This window comes from Arctopsyche grandis, chromosome 3, assembly GCF_051622035.1.
Source record: "Arctopsyche grandis isolate Sample6627 chromosome 3, ASM5162203v2, whole genome shotgun sequence".
Classification (NCBI taxonomy): domain Eukaryota; kingdom Metazoa; phylum Arthropoda; class Insecta; order Trichoptera; family Hydropsychidae; genus Arctopsyche; species Arctopsyche grandis.
This window is the reverse complement of record NC_135357.1, coordinates 24,110,488-24,131,782: the sequence shown is the minus strand read 5'-3', so window position 1 is coordinate 24,131,782 and position 21,295 is coordinate 24,110,488. Positions and strand designations below refer to the sequence as shown.

General features: G+C 39.5%; 3 protein-coding genes and 1 long non-coding RNA gene across 5 annotated transcripts; 2 read left to right on the top strand and 2 right to left on the bottom strand.

Moving 5' to 3' along the window:
- The first annotated feature begins 654 nt into the window (after positions 1–654).
- On the top strand, positions 655–6,087 carry LOC143923205 (uncharacterized). Its single transcript, XR_013261708.1, has 5 exons — positions 655–1,278; positions 1,395–2,439; positions 3,009–3,895; positions 3,971–4,039; positions 5,702–6,087. It is a non-coding gene; the product is annotated as an uncharacterized LOC143923205 (long non-coding RNA).
- An 871-nt stretch (positions 6,088–6,958) lies between these two features.
- On the top strand, positions 6,959–9,081 carry mgr (prefoldin subunit mgr). The gene is made up of 4 exons (XM_077446822.1): positions 6,959–7,196; positions 7,614–7,856; positions 7,937–8,091; positions 8,161–9,081. Exons 1-4 carry the CDS (start codon positions 7,080–7,082, stop codon positions 8,249–8,251), a joined length of 606 nt encoding a protein of 201 aa, XP_077302948.1. The 5' UTR covers positions 6,959–7,079; the 3' UTR covers positions 8,252–9,081.
- On the bottom strand, positions 8,557–9,951 carry LOC143923242 (c-Myc-binding protein-like). The gene is made up of 2 exons (XM_077446823.1): positions 9,797–9,951; positions 8,557–9,353 (listed from the first exon to the last, which is right to left on the bottom strand). The coding sequence occupies exons 1-2, from the start codon at positions 9,812–9,814 to the stop codon at positions 9,111–9,113; spliced, it is 261 nt and encodes an 86-aa protein (XP_077302949.1). The 5' UTR covers positions 9,815–9,951; the 3' UTR covers positions 8,557–9,110.
- Positions 9,952–11,869: 1,918 nt separating this feature from the next.
- LOC143923240 (trophoblast glycoprotein) lies at positions 11,870–18,050 on the bottom strand. Of its 2 annotated transcripts, none has more exons than XM_077446820.1 (2): positions 17,692–17,959; positions 11,870–13,549 (listed from the first exon to the last, which is right to left on the bottom strand). In XM_077446820.1, the coding sequence occupies exon 2, from the start codon at positions 13,546–13,548 to the stop codon at positions 12,367–12,369; it is 1,182 nt and encodes a 393-aa protein (XP_077302946.1). In that variant the 5' UTR covers position 13,549; positions 17,692–17,959; the 3' UTR covers positions 11,870–12,366. The 2 variants fall into 2 exon arrangements, with proteins under 2 accessions (XP_077302946.1, XP_077302947.1); XM_077446821.1 differs by having other exon boundaries at positions 12,142–13,549; positions 17,947–18,050.
- Between the last annotated feature and the right edge of the window lie 3,245 nt (positions 18,051–21,295).

The following is a 21,295-nucleotide window of genomic DNA, read 5'->3' as shown; positions in this document are numbered from 1 at the left end:
TCCATTCGCGGATGCGCGTCCATATAGAATGTACCAAAGAATACTATCCACACTTGCATGACACCTGCAGGATACGGGTCGTGCTGGATAGGTATGAACATACCTTAAAATTCCAACTGTTCACATACATATTATAAAATAATTCTGAACCTCAATTTGAAAAGTTTCTATGTCAAAATTTGACGAATTTAAACTATGAATATTTCAAATAATTTATTTCTGGCTCCTGCCACCCCATCATCTAGCTTACATTAAACGTCTTCTTACGGTCTGCGAATAAAACTTTATATTTCACTCCTTTTTCATATCACCAGCCAGCTCAGAGGGTCTATTTTGGGGGTTTTTAAAGATATGATTATTAAAAGAGATCTTGCTACAGTGTTCTTTTTCTTATTCTTCCCATTTTTGATCGATTTTCTATGGAGTCACTTTCACTCTTAAATTTTTTGACCATGACTACATGTTAAGTCTACATATGTCAATATAATAATGCAACATATGTTTTATTAAATCACAATATGTGACGATATGGGTTCGGTGATTACATTCCAAATGTAAATCGCTACGAAAACCGCTCGCGCGATTCTCCTGTCGCACGAAAATCGTCGCATAGGAAAATTGCCGCACAGAAAGTTAACGATTCACATTTGGGATTGTAGGCGGGGTACGATGTGTTGACCGTATCCCGGCCTAACGAAACACTGTTGTGTGGTTCAAAGATGGGGTCACCAATGTAGGCGGGGTAGCGATGTGTTGACAGCGCTGTTGGATGATCAGAAGGTTGCGTAGATCACGTCGGAGTAGTACCAATGTAGGCGGGTTACATGTGTGTTGACCGTATCCCGGCCTAACGAAACACTGTTGTGCTAGTTTTATAAAGTTTTATTGTTTGCCTATGGTTGTACAAAGGTATGGTATTTGTGGGCAAAAGTATGTCGTTCAGCGGTCTCTGGATATGGTAGAGTGTCGCTGGCTCAGCATTCAGCTATGTACGGAAGGTCTCTGGATACGGCAGTGTGTTGCTGGCTCGTCCGGCTGGTTGATCTTCCAAGTCCGCGTAGTGTAGTGGTGGCTGGTCAGGAGCTGTATGTTGACTGGTCTGCTGCTGTGTGTCGACGCTTGCTGCTCTGGGTCGACTGGCGTGGTTTGGGTTGTACCTCCTTTTATAGTGTTTTTGGAATGCTTGGTGGAAGTGGTTATTGACGCGTACGAAAGGAATTTTGTTTTCGTCGAGGCGTCGAATTTTCTGGAATGCTGGGCGGTGTTCCGCTCGATGTAGTTTAATGGTGGCGGCGTGTTTCGACCGGTTTGGTTCCACTCGACTGGTAGGGGCGTTCCGCTTGAGTTTAATATAACGACTACAGGTGCATGTCGTCTGGGTTTCGGGAATGTAGTTTGTTGTTGCGGAATATTCTCGAATGTTTCGATGACGATGACGACGACGAGATTCCTACATGGCTCTCCGGTGAGTGTTAACGATGTGTGTGATTTTGTGGGAATCTTGATGTGTTGGAGTCTATTGACTCGATGGCGTCGTTGTTTGTCCGGTTGTGCTGGAGAAAGTTGTCTCAACAGCGGGTCTTGTGTTGCATGCCGGTCCAAGTCTTGTTCTCTACCAGGTTGCTTATTTTGGGCGAGCTGCGTTGGTAGTGAAGGTTTGTGATGGCTTGGATGGTGCTGTTGTGCAGGCTGCTGTGTTCTGCGTGGAGTCATTCGCGTGACTGTTTTGCTGGTTGTGCTGAAGTTAGTTGTCTCGGCAGCGGGTCTTGCGTGAAGAACGTTGGTTGACGAAGTGCGTTGAGTGCTGGTCTTCGTTGGTTGTGCTGGAGTTAGTTGTCTCGACAGCGGATCTTGCTTGAAGAACGTTGGTTGACGAAGTGCGTTGAGTGCTGGTCTTCGTTGGTTGTGCTGGAGTTAGTTGTCTCGACAGCGGATCTTGCGTGAAGAACGTTGGTTGACGAAGTGCGTTGAGTGCTGGTCTTCGTTGGTTGTGCTGGAGTTAGTTGTCTCGACAGCGGATCTTGCGTGAAGAACGTTGGTTGACGAAGTGCGTTGAGTGCTGGTCTTCGTTGGTTGTGCTGGAGTTAGTTGTCTCGACAGCGGATCTTGCGTGAAGAACGTTGGTTGACGAAGTGCGTTGAGTGCTGGTCTTCGTTGGTTGTGCTGGAGTTAGTTGTCTCGACAGCGGATCTTGCGTGAAGAACGTTGGTTGACGAAGTGCGTTGAGTGCTGGTCTTCGTTGGTTGTGCTGGAGTTAGTTGTCTCGGCAGCGGGTCTTGCGTGAAGAACGTTGGTTGACGAAGTGCATTGAGTGCTGGTCTTCGTTGGTTGTGCTGGAGTTAGTTGTCTCGACAGCGGATCTTGCGTGAAGAACGTTGTTTGACGAAGTGCGTTGAGTGCTGGTCTTCGTTGGTTGTGCTGGAGTTAGTTGTCTCGACAGCGGATCTTGCGTGAAGAACGTTGGTTGACGAAGTGCGTTGAGTGCTGGTCTTCGTTGGTTGTGCTGGAGTTAGTTGTCTCGACAGCGGATCTTGCGTGAAGAACGTTGGTTGACGAAGTGCGTTGAGTGCTGGTCTTCGTTGGTTGTGCTGGAGTTAGTTGTCTCGACAGCGGATCTTGCGTGAAGAACGTTGGTTGACGAAGTGCGTTGAGTGCTGGTCTTCGTTGGTTGTGCTGGAGTTAGTTGTCTCGACAGCGGATCTTGTGTGGAGACTGTTGGTTAGCGAAGTGCGTTGAGTGCTGGTCTTCGTTGGTTGTGCTGGAGTCGGTTGTCTCGACAGCGGGTCTCGTTTTGCGTACCAGTCCGAGTTGTTCTTTTCTACCATGTTGCTTATTCTGTCTAGGCTACGTTGATAGTCAAGGTTGGTGGTCTGGACGATGTTGTTGTGCAGGCGTTGTGCTGATTGTGCTGGAGTTAGTTGTCTCGACAGCGGCTGTGTTGTGTTGGAGCTAGTTGGCTCAGTGGCGATTTGTTTCGCCGGTTGTGCTGGAGTGGGTTGACTCAACAGCGGGTTGTGTTGGTAGCTGGTCCATATGTACTTTCACACCATGTTACTGTTGCGGTCGTTACAATGGTAGTGAAGGTTTGTGACGGTCTGGACGGTGCTGTTGTGCAGGCTGCGGCGTCCTGCATGGGCTCGTCGAGGTGATGAATCATCGAAGGTGTGATGAGCGGTGCTGGCGGATCAACAGTAGTGGATCCATTTGGTTGTTGTCTCCGGGTTGCGTCTTGTTGTGGCGAAAGCTGCGGAGTTGTTTGACATGGTCACTAGTTGTGGGGACATGTAGCGGACTGCGTTTGAAGTCTGCGTTGAGGGTTGCGTTGTAGACTGCGTTGAAGGCTGCGGTTGCGTGAAGTCTGCGGTTGCTATGTAGGCTGCGATGTGGGCTGCTATGTAGGCTGCGATGTGGGCTGCTATGTAGGCTGCGATGTGGGCTGCTATGTAGGCTGCAATGTGGGCTGCTATGTGGGCTGCGATGTGGGCTGCTATGTAGGCTGCGATGTGGGCTGCTATGTAGGCTGCGATGTGGGCTGCTATGTAGGCTGCGATGTGGGCTGCTATGTAGGCTGCGATGTGGGCTGCTATGTAGGCTGCGCTGTGGGCTGCTATGTTGTCTGCGCTGTTGACTGCTGTCGTGGCGGCTGTTGGTTGTTGTGGAGGCTGCACTGTGGGCTGCCGTGTTGACTGCGCTGTTGACTGCTGTCGTGGCGGCTGTTGGTTGTTGTGGAGGCTGCACTGTGGGCTGCCGTGTTGACTGCGCTGTTGACTGCTGTCGTGGCGGCTGTTGGTTGTTGTGAGGGCTGCACTGTGGGCTGCCGTGTTGACTGCGCTGTTGACTGCTATGAAGGCTGCGTAGTTCAAAGATGGGGTCACCAATGTAGGCGGGGTACGATGTGTTGACCGTATCCCGGCCTAACGAAACACTGTTGTGTGGTTCAAAGATGGGGTCACCAATGTAGGCGGGGTAGCGATGTGTTGACAGCGCTGTTGGATGATCAGAAGGTTGCGTAGATCACGTCGGAGTAGTACCAATGTAGGCGGGTTACATGTGTGTTGACCGTATCCCGGCCTAACGAAACACTGTTGTGCTAGTTTTATAAAGTTTTATTGTTTGCCTATGGTTGTACAAAGGTATGGTATTTGTGGGCAAAAGTATGTCGTTCAGCGGTCTCTGGATATGGTAGAGTGTCGCTGGCTCAGCATTCAGCTATGTACGGAAGGTCTCTGGATACGGCAGTGTGTTGCTGGCTCGTCCGGCTGGTTGATCTTCCAAGTCCGCGTAGTGTAGTGGTGGCTGGTCAGGAGCTGTATGTTGACTGGTCTGCTGCTGTGTGTCGACGCTTGCTGCTCTGGGTCGACTGGCGTGGTTTGGGTTGTACCTCCTTTTATAGTGTTTTTGGAATGCTTGGTGGAAGTGGTTATTGACGCGTACGAAAGGAATTTTGTTTTCGTCGAGGCGTCGAATTTTCTGGAATGCTGGGCGGTGTTCCGCTCGATGTAGTTTAATGGTGGCGGCGTGTTTCGACCGGTTTGGTTCCACTCGACTGGTAGGGGCGTTCCGCTTGAGTTTAATATAACGACTACAGGTGCATGTCGTCTGGGTTTCGGGAATGTAGTTTGTTGTTGCGGAATATTCTCGAATGTTTCGATGACGATGACGACGACGAGATTCCTACAGGATGTAACCCGTTTACCGGCGATATGACATAAGCACTTGTTGAATTATGTCCAGAATTATACTAAATGTTTAGGAGAAAATTATAGTCATCAGAAGCTATAAGGTCGTTGATTAATTCAGCCAGCAGCATAGCTCGGTCGTTAAGCTTCTGCTTAGCGTCGAGAGGCGCTGGGTTCGATCCCTGAGCCCGGGCCTCGAATGAAAATGAATTTTTCAGAGTATGCTGTTGGTTAGACTTGGATTTGTGACCTATAATTTGTTATTAACTAATGTGCAATAAATAAGTTTGTGTACAAATTGATAAATGTCTCATTGATTTGCGAGTTTTTCATTGATTTATATAAAAATGCTGAATTGTAATTTGTAATTGGCCAGGAAGCCGCATTGGAGTTTACCTGTAAGGCCTTCCTGGTATATATGTAAAATGAAATAAAATAAAATAAATAAAAATGTAACGATGCGTTTAAGCGCGTGGGTGCTACTCTCACGATGGGAGAACAGGGGAGCGTAAAGCGTTGTCCTTTCAGGAAACGGTTTATAGGGGAAACGTTGACTAACCTGGTATAATTTAAATAGTCGGGGAGGTTCCTGACTGCAAATCGTCTCGTTGATAACAGCTTTCCACGTGGGCTGGAACAGCTAGTCCTCTGGTCAGTCCTCTCGTACGGCTAACGTTTCTCCAGAAACTGTTTGAGAAATACAGGAGACGTTGGGCTGGTACTCAGGGGAGGGGGTGCTGATGCACTCGACCTCACAGCGCGTTCTTAAACAATGGCGGCTGGTCTCTAGGCACCTGCTATGGAGGCGCGCGGGAGAGACCGAGAGAGGGGGGGGGGGTACCTCTGTACCAGTGCCGGTTTTAGGGGGGGGGGGGCTGATTCGGGTGGCACCCAAGGGCGTCAAATAAATCAGGGCGCCGCTCGATACGCCAAAGACGCTTTTAAATTTAAATCTAGAGGGCCAAAATCCATACAAAATTTTAGATTAGAACGCCAAAGGCGAAATTTTTTTCTAAGTGTAGGCGGGGTACGATGTGTTGACCGTATCCCGGCCTAACGAAACACTGTTGTGTGGTTCAAAGATGGGGTCACCAATGTAGGCGGGGTAGCGATGTGTTGACAGCGCTGTTGGATGATCAGAAGGTTGCGTAGATCACGTCGGAGTAGTACCAATGTAGGCGGGTTACATGTGTGTTGACCGTATCCCGGCCTAACGAAACACTGTTGTGCTAGTTTTATAAAGTTTTATTGTTTGCCTATGGTTGTACAAAGGTATGGTATTTGTGGGCAAAAGTATGTCGTTCAGCGGTCTCTGGATATGGTAGAGTGTCGCTGGCTCAGCATTCAGCTATGTACGGAAGGTCTCTGGATACGGCAGTGTGTTGCTGGCTCGTCCGGCTGGTTGATCTTCCAAGTCCGCGTAGTGTAGTGGTGGCTGGTCAGGAGCTGTATGTTGACTGGTCTGCTGCTGTGTGTCGACGCTTGCTGCTGTGGGTCGACTGGCGTTGTTTGGGTTGTACCTCCTTTTATAGTGGTTTCTGGAATGCTTGGTGGAAGTGGTTATTGACGCGTACGAAAGGAATTTTGTTTTCGTCGAGGCGTCGAATTTTCTGGAATGCTTGATGGAAGTGGTTATTGACGCGTACGAGAGGAATTTTGTTTTCGTCGAGGCGTCGAATTTTCTGGAATGCTTGGCGCCTTTCCGCTCGATGTATTTTAATGGTGGCGGCGTGTTTCGACCGTTTTGGTTCCACTCGACTGGTAGGGGCGTTCCGCCTGAGTTTAATATAATGACTGCAGGTGCATGTCGTCTGGGTTTCGGGAATGTAGTTTGTTGTTGCGGAATATTCTCGAAGGTTTCGATGACGATGACGACGACGAGATTCCTACATAAGGATGTTAAGAAAAAATTGACCGAGGGCAACATTGGGTGTAAGGCCGGCACTGCTCTGTACCCCGTGGCTGACGAGATGCGAATGGCCGAGACTCCTTTTCCTGCGACAGGAGTGTTTTAGCTCTGGGTGGCCACTCGAAATTAAGGGCTAGTGTTGCCCGATGAGACTACGGGGAGAACGTCGCGTTACAAAAATTAAATAAATTAAATTTGAAAGTCAAAATGAATTACATTATTGGGTATTTAGTGGTTTTTCTGTTGATTAATAACTAAATTGATCGTCAATTGAAATAATACGATAATTGATGTATTATTCCAATACAGATAGAGGATAAATGTTGAAGAAACAAATGGAATCGGATGCGAGTATGGCCTTAATGTTTCTGTCGCTTCGGCCAGACAGGCAGTGAAGTGAGTCCGTGAGCGACTAGTGGTGCCGAGCTACGAGCTACTGCCGTTGTATTCCCGGCGAAGGCCGAGTCGGATTCTAGACTCAGCTAGAACTAATGTCGGTTTCAGAGAAAGCAGTGGGTAGCGGGGCGGGGGCGGGGGCCGTCGCCAAGGTGGGGGCGGAGCCTCCCGCGTCGGGCTCCTACGCCGGCATCCCGCGTGCGGATTTCATCGTAAGTTGTGCTCATCGTGTTCGGCTCGGTTCGCTATTGCCGTCTGCTAACCGCTGACTGCTGACTGCTGACTGCTACCTTTCTTCGATTCTAAATCTAGAACTAGATGTCTTCATCTTCCTACAATTGACGGTGCTACTCGTACTGGACCTAACCTACTCAGATCATGTCTAACCTCGCCCACGCTCTTTGACACCGTTTTTGTGTGGGCTTTTAAAATTCTCTTCCAAAGGCCATGTTCAATATTTTTCATAAATAGATTATCAAAATTGTGTACTTCATTTATTTTTTTAATAAAATTATTATGATTTCCAAAATATATTTTTAACAAACATGAGTATTTCATTGAGTTTATGCGATCTTTGAAGTGTTGATCGCTTATTTAAGATAAAATTAATATATTATGTCAATTTGCAGGAAGACGTCGACGCTTTCATGACCCTTCCTGATAACGTCGAGAGCGTAGAAAAAGTTTTGAAGCGTTTGGACGAACAACATAGCAAATACAAATTCATGGAATTCAATCTCGTTTCGAAACGAAGACGATTACAACAGCAAATACCGGATCTCACTAGATCTCTAGAAATGATCAAAATGTTAAAAACTCAAAAAGATAGCATAGATTCCCAGTTTTTGTTAAGTGAACAAGTTTACGTTAAGGTAAAGAGGACGATTACATATGTATATGGAATTGCATAGTCGAATTTCGATCATTATTTAAAATCACTATTTATTTATAGGCTACTATACCTCCTACTCAGAACGTATGCCTTTGGCTAGGAGCTAATGTAATGCTCGAATACACTTTGGAAGATGCTGAAGGCTTATTAACTACAAATATGGCAAATGCGAATAGAAATCTCGGTTATGTTGAGCACGATCTTGATTTCCTAAGGTAATAAACTGTTTACGAGTTAGTTTGGCATCGCCAACGAATGGAATATATGTGGATTTATTTTTACAGAGACCAATTCACCACGACCGAAGTAAACATGGCCAGAGTATATAATTGGGATGTAACAAGGCGCCAAGCCGGTGAAAAACCTAAGGCATAAGGAGCACGTCGAGCAAAAACTATTTTTATATATAAATAAATTCAATTTAAGCTTATGTATTTAATATTTCTTATAATTGAGGCATTGCAGTCTATTTTACAATAATTAATACACTTCATTAATTACTTATCACTCGTCGTTTTGTTCCACATCTAACTTATTACTAGCATTAGTGCATTTTATTTTTCGTAAAACTACGTTATGATTAAATCATGTATGACATTATTTAATATCCCATGCACACATTTCACCAATAACATGCTTAAAATTAAATATTAATACTTTATTTAAATAAAAGATGTTATGTAATGATTTTCGTCTTTATTTTTAAAATTTATCCTTTACATATATTCAATATATGTAACTTATGAAAAATACTGAGTAAGGAATGTTTGTTACATTTAAACGAGTCACTCGTGAAGAAAATTTGTTATGCAAAAATACCTAATAATTTAGATATGTTTCTCTGTATGGTACAAAAATCACATTGTATATTTTATTATTCTAAATAGAAACATAATACTTCGAGTTACGAAATTTGTATTGTAATTTCTAGTAAAATTGACGTTTTCCATATAATCATTTCACTCCTAAGATTAATTAGAGATCTGTTATCAATACTTCTTAAATATTTTAGCGTTTAAATTTGTCTTAACAGTAATTAAATATTATAAATACATCAACAATTAACAAATTTAAGTAAAATTACTTTTAGTACTCGAAAAATACTCGAGCTTTAAATGCGTTTTGCATTCTGAAAGTACTTAAATCGACTGATTGTTTTAATAATCTTTTACTTCCATTAATAAATATGCATTGAAATTATGATGACACGAAAATTTTTACTTTCTGAATAACATTATGTAGATGGCTCCGTTTCCGGTAGGTTTGCAATTTTGGCTTCTAACTCTTGTATTCGAGCATTAGCTGCAGCTAATTCTTCATCGGAAGATACGCTTATTTTCTTTCGAAAAAAGTCTAAGGCTTCCTCCGGTTCTTGAAGTTGCTCTTCATATAAGTCTGTGAGTGCTCTAGTCACTATCTCCATTATTCCGCATCTCTCCACAAACTTCCTGAATTTTTCTCGTTTCGACTCTGTAGCCTGAAAAATAAAAACGTATCCATTAAGAAAGAGTGAAAAGAGAAAATTGTGCGAGTCTGATAAGAAACCAGTACAATTCTAGTAGGTATCATAAAACATCGACCGATCCTACCTACGTTATTTTTTGTGACTTAAAACTGGGACAAGTGGTTTAATATAATGAAATTAAGTACATATAAGATAATACTATTTAACAATACGTAAATGCAAATGTATTCGAATAATCAACAATGTAAATATTGAATTGGCGAGGCAACTGATGAATAATTGATGTCAGATATACAATTAAAAAGACACACACACACACACACACGGAGTATTAACCCAATAGTTGCCAATCAGTTTGTAGGTATACGTAAAATAAGTAGTGGTGAAGCAAAATGGACTAGGGAAAGCTAGGACGATATCAGTTGATTAAATATGACAGACAGTTGATTAGAAACCTTAGTCGGAGCCGACATCTCCAGCCGATTTTCGGATGTTCAGGAGAATGCTGAAGCGGTCGCCAATGCAGCCAACGTCCGCTCCCCGCTCCCCGCTCTTCGCTCTTCGCTCCCCACTCTCAATTCACTCGTCGTAGCCACAACGCATCGCTTTCCAGCCAACTCAATTTGGGCGCGGCACTTCGAAACTTTTGGACATCTCTGTAACTTGCAAAGGCGCGTTGCACCTGGTATCGGAACATATTTATTCCGGTGCAATAAATATGTTACGACGCTAAACTTTACTCATCTAATATAAACAAGACAAATTGTACTATTTCCATGACAAAATATTGTTGCGCGGACGTGAAGAGGGGGCTTCCAGAATCGGAGAGAAAGACGCAGGAGGTTTGTAGAAGCGGTTTATTGGTCTGCTCTCATCCGCGCTCCAGCTCGGAATGGTTTCCAAGCCGAGAGCGCCCCATATTTATACCCGTTGGGCACAACACACATACATAAACTATTGGTCGATGAGTTTTACATATGAATATTACCGGTCTCCGTGACGGGCCCGAATGTCAAACGCAAATATCGGAAGGCAAATTATTAATGTGCGCGCGCAGAATACGGGAGGAAGAGCCTGTTCCTCTTGTATCCTGCTCGCGCAAATTAAGTGGGTATTTACCGTTTACCATGCACCCTTATTTTAACTTTCGACTTAAGATCTTTCGATTTTCGATCTTTGCCTTCCGATATTTGTGTTTTCGGGCGTTTCACATTCGGGCCCGTAAGGTAGACCCGAATATTACAATATTGTAACGTAGAGATTAGGTGGGTGGCGCTCGTGGACCGATGGCTTACGAGCGCTAATCACCTGATCTCTCGTTCGCGCCAAAATGTCCTCGCCGAATGAATAAGCCGTATGTAACGGCCAATGGAATCGCTCCACTCATCGACCAATAGTTTACATGTGTATGTTTGTATGTGTGTTGCGCCCAACGGGTATAAATATGGGGCGCTCTCGGCTTGAAAACCATGCCGACCTGGAGCGCCGACGAGAGCACACGAATAAACACCTTCTACAACCCTCCTGCGTCTTTCTCTCCGATTCTGGAAGCCCCCTCTTCACGACCACGCAACAACATAATAGAGCTTCAACATTGTAAGAGGCCACTAAATGTTTTCTGATCGTATGTTAGTATCGATAAAATCAAGATACTCATTGATATACATTTTAAATTTCATAACTTTTCTTAAGCTCAAGCATATCAACAAACATATCTAATTTGAATTAACATTTGCGTTAGGGAGAAAAATGTGCATTTTTTATTGATCAGTTAAATTGTATTGGCCAATAAAAATCTCGTATGCTTAAGGTTCATAGCAAAGCTCGTTGACCAATAGAAATTGATACCTAGAATCTTCTGCCAAGCTAACATAAATGAGGTATATACACATACTTACTTTTCTTGTCATATATCACTTTATTGCAACCGAATAGCCTGCATAAATTAAACGCAATATAAATTTGGTTTTTAATTGTTATTTTTATTGGTTCTGTACATGTATATAAATTTAAGTTTCATCTTAATTATTGTAAATATTAATACCTATTTATTGTAATACATATTATAATTTTAATATGAATCTACGATAAAATATAATACATACATTTGGACGGAATCGATAAGAACAAAAGAATGTGTACATTATTTTACAAATAATATCTAATAAAATAGCCTTATGCATTAAATAATAACTAATAAACTTACATAAAGGAACTTAAGCAGCCAAATAATAACAAAAACTAATAATAAATTGAATGTGTTCAAGAAAGCACTAATTTTTCATTGACTAGATATTTACATTAATGAATAAATTGATATTTATGAATAAAATATTAGTAAATTGTCAATATATCTTAACAATTGCTCTAATTTAAATGAAACTAAAATAATAAAAATATTTGATTATATAAACATATGTAATATATGGTGACCGGAAAAATGCACTCGAGATAGTTGCACTTTCGAGACATCCAAACTTTCAAAGATGCTTAAGGAGAACTAACGCAATATAATTCCACAAAAAAGCGTCAAGGGGGTCGTGAGAATTCATAGTGGGGGGCTGCAGAGATTAATCGGGCTATAGTACCTCGTTGACCATACCGGTGATCAAAAGAAAACAAAAATAGTATGCATTTGTACTATACTGGGAGGTCTGCTGCCCCGCAGCCCATGTGGAGGACAAAAATACAAGCATGCATTTGTACTGTACTGGGAGGCTGCAGCCCCGCAGCCCATATGGATGAGTCGCCACTGGTCAAGGGGTATTTGTGTATTATCCGAGGGTTCCAACCTTTTTTTTTGTGGAATTCTATTGCGTAAGTTCTTTTTGAGCGCCTTTGAAAATTAAGACTTTTCGAAATTGCGCCATTATTCAGTGCAATTTAGTGCCTCTTTCCAGGAATCGTAATAGATATTATATGTCAGTAATAATTGTTTTTATGAAAAATTATAACATTTGGCCACGATTCAATGGCGTCAATGAAGATTAAGAAAAAGTTGATCTATGTAGTTGTTGATGAATTATTAAATGTCTTCTACGTTGTCTCGATTTTTTATTGTGGTGTACTGCACTTTTTTGGAGATAGCTTCAATCAAAGGAGTGATTTTCGTTCTTAATTTATACCGGCTCATATATATTACAATTACTATTAAAGACAGCACGAACATCGTAGTGAATATTAATAACCCTACAGCTGCTTTTTCCCTTTTGTTTGAAGTTTTCTTGGGTGCAAGATTCTTACAGGGACTAACTTTCAGTTTGAGCAATGGTCCGCCAGCAGATAATTTCGGCCTCGTGCATCGTAAACTTTCAACGTTTCTTACGGTCACATTCGTATGTTTGATCCAAGAAACAAAATCGAAAATGCCACAGTCGCAGGAAAACGGGTTGGTTCTAAAATCGACGACGAACTTAACATCCCTGCCCGGTATAGCGTTTACCTTTTCCAGCAGATTCAACTCATGTTTTGTCAGAGTTTCTATTAAATTACCTTCGAGATCCAAGAATCTCAGATGTTTCATGCAAGTTAAGTTGAAGTTTATATCGGTCAGAAGATTATTGCCCAAGTGGAGGTCGTGTAGATTCGGCAGGTCACAAAATACTTTGTGATCCCTGAAGCTGCGTATTTCGTTCTGCTCCAAGTGGAGCTTCATCAGTCTGGTGAGATTACTATTGACGAATATATCATGAAGATCGTTTGCCAATGCAGCATCTGTGTTATCTTGAAAGGCATTCGTAAGATGTAATTCAAGTAAGTTCACAAAGTTGGAGAGTACCCGTGGATGATGGTGATTCACATCAGATTCATAGTCGGAGGATATCACGAGGTCGTTGTGATTCAAGATTAATCTTTCCACGTTCTGTACATGGTGGTAAGACTTGCCTTTGATTTCTTTGATGGAATTGTTACTCATGTCAACGACGCGCAAGTTCTCTAAATCGTTAAGCGTGCCGAAAATATTCCATGGGACTTCCGGTATATAGTTCCCAGTAAAGATGAGAACTTGGGTTTCATCGGGTAGTTCTGCCAGAATGTCGGTATTGTTGAAGTTTTGGTTGGTGCAATTTACCACGAACTGGTCTCTGTAGTCATATTCGATCCGACCGCAATTGCATTTATCGCCGAACTTTGGGCCGCAACCTTTACCCAAGGCATGGACGAATATTTGTACGACAGTTAAAACAAATATGAGTTTTTTTCTCATTCTGAAAAAAAAAGAAAAATCATTAAAATAATTAGTTGGTTTGAAAAAAAAAACACTTCTGTAGTTGTTATAAGTAGAGGTAGGATAGTCACAGTGTTATCCATTGTTCGGCAAACCTTTAACAATGCATTTACAACCTTTGAACAATACACGGCCCCCTCAGGCTCTGGTGACTAGTTATAAGTATAGCGCGGTGCGACCGTGCTATTTTCTAGGAAAAAGGGCAAACTAAAAAGCCAGAGAGCAAAAAAAAGGTTGGTCATTGAAATTGACAGTAGTGAACCCATTTTTTGTCCAAATAGAAACCAGCCGCCGTCCCTTAGTTATAAGTAGAGGTAGGACCGGAAACGCGCCGTCTATTGTTCCATTATTGTAAATGCTTTGTAAAAAAGGTTCGGCAAACCTTTAACAATGCATTTACAACATGTGAAAAATGAACAGCGCGCTCTGGGTCCGCTCTTTAGTTATGAGGTGTTCTAGGTTCTACCTGATTTACCAACATCTAAGCGGGGGAAAAGCTACAGTTTTTGATCAGTTTACCAAACCTAATCTAGTTTAGCACGCGTGAAAAGAGATGATGAATGTGATTTCAATAAACTGAGGACGACGAATAAGCGCCTACCTCTTTCAGAATGGTAGCTTTTGTAAAGTTCGGCTAAATTAAACGAACGTGGGGGCCATTTGTCTCGTTTTATTGCTACTACTGATTTTATTGTTAAATGCTAGTTAACATAATATTCCGATTAATTAACTCTTTACACTTTTCGAAAAAACATTTCATTGAGATAATATCTAAAACTTTGTTGATGCTTAGCGAGAATTAAAAAAATATATATAAGAATACATGGAGTGTAACCATTTCCTGAGACGAAAGATTTGTGGTTAAATTTTGTTCATTTTAAATAGCATCTATGACCTGAGCATTTTGAACAAAATGGTTTGTAGCATGATTCCAATCGATCAATGACAATATTCATTTGTGACTTTGGGCCACAGTACGTGCATGGAGTGATAAATTAAAAATAAATATGTAATTCCGAATGCATACACACACCCAAACTTTTCTGAGCGAACATACAAATGAATAGTGCAAATATTATACTTCGTTAGTCGTACGCAGTCATTAAATTGCTGAATATGTATGTATGCATTCGTTCTGAGAATCATAGTTTGCATTATAAGCCAATGAACAAACACAGCATATTGATTTTAAGCAAAAAAAAACCTGACATTTGTAATTTCCAGAGGATCATTTTTAGCAAAAGTTTGAATTATAATAAAACGAAATAAATCGTCTCTACATAGTTGAAATTTGCCGACTTAGCGGGCAATGGCAAATTTGTCAATTAATAGACACTTCATAAACATTGTAAAAAAGTATGAAAATTTGTTTTTGATTAGTCGAAATCTGATTTAGAAACTTTTTGTTTAAACCCGTATTACAGCGTCGTAGGGGTAAGGTTTATTCGAAAGAATAACGTGATTAATTTATTTGGTCCAAATAAGTCATGAAAATAACAAAAAGTCGATTATTCTATTCAACACGATATCATAGTCGTATGAATTCACTGGATAAATATGTACCTAATATTATATACAATACCACTAATTTTCCGAAAATTCTAGGAACGAAAAAAAGCTTATAATAATTTTCGTTTTTCTTTTGAAAAAACGCTTGGGAGTGTATCAGCCCCCCCTAAAAAATACCCTGTCTACGGTCGTGCAACAAAGCTGAAAGCAAGAAAGCATGAATAAGAGCAATGGCAAGAACTAGAGATCGAATAGGAATCAAGACAAATAGGTTTTGCTTTGTCGAAAACAAGTAAAGGTTTTCAAATTTCAAATAGGTTTTGCTTTGTTGAAAACCTTTTTTACAAGTTACTTGTTTTCGACAAAGCAAAACCTATTTGTCTCGATTCCTATTCGATCTCTAGTTCTTGCCATTGCTCTTATTCATGTTTTATTGTCTTCTCCAGAAGATAATCGAAAGATATCGGAGAATACCCTTCTTAAGATTACTATACAACTGGTGGTGTAATTACTAGAGTAAGGACGCAAAGCGCGCCGCTCATTGTTCAATTGTTGTAAATGCTTTGTAAAAAAGTTTCAGTAAACCTTTAACAATGAATTTACAACATTTGAACAATGAACGGCACCCTGGTTATCCGGGCTTTAGTAATTACTGTTCATGATGAAGCTGTTGTATTCGAGTATACATATATACATATATATGTACAATAAACAGGGACGTCTCGTGGGTATTGGGAAGTAAAGCAGGAAGTAAAGAAGGAAAAAATATCAAATAAATTATACCATTATATTCCGTTTATATTTTATTATAAATAATTTGTCATTCAATAATGGACTAACGATCCTCAACTGATCTAAGTGAGTCATACTGACATACTAATTGCCTTAATTAAAACATGATAATTTCAGCACAATGGACCACCTCCAAGTAGTTGGCGAACTAATCGAGCGCGCCAACGAATATCAACGGCCATTGTGCCTAGGTTTCGTCGATTATGAGAAAGCCTTCGATACAGTTAGTCATAATGCAGTACTTAACGCTCTAAAAACACAGGGAGTGCCGGAACCCTATGTGGGACTGTTAGCTGCAATATATAAGAATGCCACAGCTTCGGTTAAAATTTTTTCAGGTACAGATAGATTTAGCATAGGAAAAGGAGTAAGACAAGGAGATACAATCTCGCCCAAGTTATTCAATGCGGTGCTTGAGGGAGTTTTCAGGAAATTGGATTGGGATACAGCCGGAGTAAGCATCAATGGTCGCTTTTTGAGTCACCTTCGGTTCGCAGACGATATAGTTTTAGTAGCTCGTGATTCAGCTGACCTACTTATCAGACTAACACAGCTGGACAGGGAAAGTAGAAAAGTAGGATTAAAAATTAACGTAGATAAGACTAAACTAATGTTCAATAGTTATTGCATGCCTGATAGCATCCCCTTAGATGATAAACCAGTAGAAGTAGTAAATAATTATTTATATTTAGGTCAAATAATTGACATGTCTGGTAGTAAAAATGAAGAGATAAAGAGACGTATGAAATTAGGGTGGAGTGCATTTGGACGGATGAATGCTGTTTTTAAATCAAAAATGCCACTCTGCCTGAAGAAAAGGATCTTTGATCAATGCGTTTTGCCAGTGATGACGTATGGATGTGAAACTTGGACACTGAACGCCAAGATGCAAAATAAAATCCAGTGCACTCAAAGAAGTATGGAACGCTGTATGCTTGGCATAACGAGGAAAGACAGGAAGCGGAACACGTGGGTGAGAAATATGACAAGGGTAGTGGACATAGTGGATAGAGTGAAGAGATTGAAATGGCAATGGGCGGGTCACGTAGCTAGGAGGATGGACGAAAGGTGGACAAAAGAAGTGCTTGAATGGTACCCGAGAGAAGGCAAAAGAGTAAAAGGAAGACCGCAAGGAAGATGGGTGAACGAAATTAGGAAAATGTGCGGAATGAGATGGATGAGTGTTGCGCAAAACAGAGACGAGTGGAAGCGTGTTGGAGAGGCCTTCATCCAGCAGTGGATGGCGAATGGCTGTAAATGATGATGATGATGATGATGTACATACATATATAAAATAAATAATTTATAATATAATACATATCTATCTATGTACATATATATAATATTATGTTAAATAGATTATTTTTCGTTAAAATGAGCGGTATTTTAAACTTCACCTAAATGAGGCAAATATTCAAAGGACCTAAACGACAACGTGCATATTAAATCGCGAAATTTCAGCCCCTTTTTTAAAATTGTTATCTTCTCACTAGTTTAGTGAATTTTAATACATGCATGTAATTACATTGTTTTAAGATACCAATACATTTCCTCTAGAATAGAAAAAGACAAAAATATTCATTTGTCATTACAATTTTGAATGCTAAACTTTACAACTTGAAATGGTCGGTCATTGAACATAATTTATGCACAGCACACTACAGCGATCTCAATTTTAGAGGTTATTAGCGGTAAACAATAATAAAACGATTACATTTTTAGTAAGTGAAGCCATTTTTAAAAAGAAAAATAAAACGAACGATGCAAAAGCAAGTGTTCCGTTAAAAATTTCCAAGGGGACTCGTCAAAATGTTCACGTACCTTGCAAAGTGGACAAAGGCAACGGTACAGTAGACCGGAAGCGGAGGAAACTCGACTCTCAGAGATCAAACCCTCAACAGTTCATGGAAAGAAGATGTTGAAAGGCAGCTAGAAATGTTGGAAGACGAGGATATGAGAAGGTGTCTGCGATGGAAGCCGGCGAATGGGCAATGACGAATGACGAATGACGACACCACTCTTAGCAGTCACTACCAAACCAAACTGCTCCAAACACACCAACACCCACAACTACACCTGTGGAACGACTAGCTCAGGTATGCTCGCGACGAACACCGCTCCTCAACGTGTGGGAATTCTTTGTATTGTGAAATTTATTCATTTTAAAGTTTAGCCAGTTCTCCAGATACTCGTTCTCGCCAAGGACCGTGACCGACTGTCGTACTATTCACGATCCGAGTCAAAGTTAAGTCATTTCTTTTAAAATTAGTCACAATCATCAGAATTCAATTGTGTGGTTGAGTAATTCGCATGCCAAGTATTTACGAAATGACCAGGAAAATTGTCGAATCACGCAATAGCTTTTAAATCATCATCATATATATAATTGCGCTATTCTGTATGTGTGTGTGTCTGTGTAAGATAACGCTCGTCGTACTATAATAGTCGTTTTGATTCGACATACATATAAATATACTAAATATAAATATACTCTTCAATATAAAATATACTAATCTGGTTGAGTGGTTGTTGAGGAATGCCAGTGGTTGATTTTGCCTATTATAAATATTAATGATTGTTATTACTTTATCTATGTTTTTTCTTTTTTTTTTATGATTTTAATGATGTTGTGTTAATATTGTTATTATTATAAGTTATTATTACTGTTATCATGTTATTATTACTGAATGACCGGCCACAGCGACGCGTTGGAGATCTCTGTAATGTCACTGTGGCTAATATGTTAAATAAATGTTAAATGTTAAATATGTACGTCACAGCTAAAATACTGCCAATAAAATTTATGAATATAATAACAAAATAAAAAATTTCTATATATGTATGTATACTGTTTGTAACCAATGTTTCCTCTATGCAAATCTCTGAGCATTTAGCGCTTTCTTCTTTTGAAAATTTATTTAATTAATTAAGTTTTTATTATTATATATAATATATATATAGTATACTGTTGCGTGGACGTGAAGAGGGGGCTTCCAGAATCGGAGAGAAAGACACAGGAGGATTGTAGAAGGTGTTTATTCGTGTGCTCTCATCGGCGCTCCAGGTCGGAATGGTTTACAGACCGAGAGCACCCCATATTTATACCCGTTGGGCACAACACACATGTAAACTATTGGTCGATCCCATTGGCCGTTACATACGGCTTATTCATTCGGCGAGGACATTTTGGCGCGAACGAGAGATCAGGTGATTAGCGCTCGTAAGCCATCTTTCCACGAGCGCCACCCACCTAATCTCTACGTTACAATACTGTATCTGAAATTAATTAAACCAGCAGAATAGACTAGTGATTAGCTTATAATGCTTTGAACAAGGTGATCACGGGTTCAAATCCTACTGGTTTCTGCTGGCTAGACCTTGGGTTTGCGACTCCAGGTCGATCGTTTCCAATCATAGTTTGCCCATTTATCTGATTTCCATTGAAACGGTTCCAACAAATTGGCCACCTTGCCCATTTTTCGCAAATCCCGAGTTTTCAGCAATCTCGCTGAATTGTATAAAATGCCGCAATTTTACAAATTTGACCATAGATGTCTCTGTGGATGTTAATTGATATGTATTTACTTTTTATAATAATATACTTGTATCAAATGTACAATGTTTCTGGCCAGGAAGGCGCATTGGGGTTACCTCTTAGACCTTCCTGGTATAAATTATTAATAATAATAATGTAAGTAGGTAGGCAGTTTTTAACATTTTTGTTTTCATATTATACAATTAAATATATTTGAAAAAAATTCGACCGCGTGCAGAATGAACACAGGATCGACATTTCTTTTAATTTTTTTATTATTAAATAACCTAATATGCCAACACCCATGCAATGATATTTCAATGGGTATAACACTAGTTAAGCATAATATTGTATAATATCAAGGTTGTAATAAATTATAGGTATGTGTATAATAAATACAACATAACAGATTTAAAACCAAGTTTCTACTACTTTTCCTATCAAATTCCCTTATCTTGCCTAAGCGTGTTTGATATAACTAGATAACTTTTAAATTAAATGTTAAATTGAATCGTTTCATGAATGAAGCTGTTTTTTTTTCATTTTTCAATACTATCTCTTGAGTTTTCTCTTTTTATGAAATTCGGCGATGCGAGAATCGTGAGAATAAATCACCATCTCTGCGAGAGTACAATGAGTGATATTTTTGATCTCCAAAAGAAAACGCGACTTATATATACGAGTGTTTAGATTTAATTACTAAGGAAATGCGACTTTTTAAATAAACGCATTTGAGAAGCATAGGAGAAAAACTTTTTTTCTTATGCATACGTACATATAAGTGAATGTATAATATACAAACATTCTTAAAGTCCTCAATGTCTTCAGGTTCAATATTTAATCAAGACATTTTGTTCAAAGCCGTAAATCTGTACATACATCCGACATATTATAATATTTCAGACAAAGTGTATAAATCGTAATTTATATAACGTAACATTCATATTATTTGAAAATATCAAATATTTAAGAATAAGGTTAAAATTGAACACAAAAATAATTTAAAACTCAATAATAAAAAATATATATTTTAATATAATATAAAATAAACAACACTGAACTATAGCACAACAAAAATAATACTGTAAAAAATATGTTTAAACATACATAAAATTTTGATGTGGCTAATACATAAATGTCATAGAATAAATGGTAACAGCATATTATGTATGTTCAATACAACAATATTGATATTAAAAAAATACATTTTCGACTTCACGGAATGATTCATCTTAAAATAAAATAAAAACGTTATATAATTTGTAGTTTTTGTAAAATTAACTTACAAATAAAAAGGGCATATATGTACATACATAACATATGTATGTATACCGTGTATGTATGTACTCACACTCTGCACTGACTATTAATTCGATAAATTATGTACAATATCTTATCTTAATAAATATTTTTGCCAGTTATTTTCAAAACAATGCAGATCTGCAGTGTATTCATAACAAGTTTTAAAATTTCACAAAATTATTATCGAATATAAAACTAGGCAATCGTATGATAAAATTTAAGTCTGTATGTATATAAACAATGCATTACTATCGGCAAATTTACTTAGCACGAATATTGGATGGCATTAGACATATAAAGTATTTGTATAAGCGTATGTTACATATATTTAAAAGGCATTTTTCTCTCATTTCATATAATCATATATTGTAAAACTAGCGACTTTTAGTCTAATTTTGATGATTTATTGTATGGATTATTCCATATAATTAAATGATATTGACATTGATCAATTTTGAAATGCATGATTTTTCATGGCAGTGTTAGCAAACATAATAAAAAACGACTAAATAGAGTATTATTTCATAAAAATTAAGGTACTTTTACCGACACCATTTTGAGTATTATGTTGATTATAAAATATTGAGT

What these genes read in the sequence shown, in the direction of transcription:
- mgr (XM_077446822.1), top strand. Translation starts at nt 7,080, where the DNA reads ATGTCGGTTTCAGAGAAAGCAGTGGGTAGCGGGGCGGGGGCGGGGGCC. An exon ending in TCCCGCGTGCGGATTTCATC is followed by an intron (nt 7,197 to 7,613) that starts GTAAGTTGTGCT and finishes GTCAATTTGCAG; the next exon opens with GAAGACGTCGACGCTTTCAT. An exon ending in GTGAACAAGTTTACGTTAAG is followed by an intron (nt 7,857 to 7,936) that starts GTAAAGAGGACG and finishes ATTTATTTATAG; the next exon opens with GCTACTATACCTCCTACTCA.
- LOC143923240 (XM_077446821.1), bottom strand. Translation starts at nt 13,548, where the DNA reads ATGAGAAAAAAACTCATATTTGTTTTAACTGTCGTACAAATATTCGTC.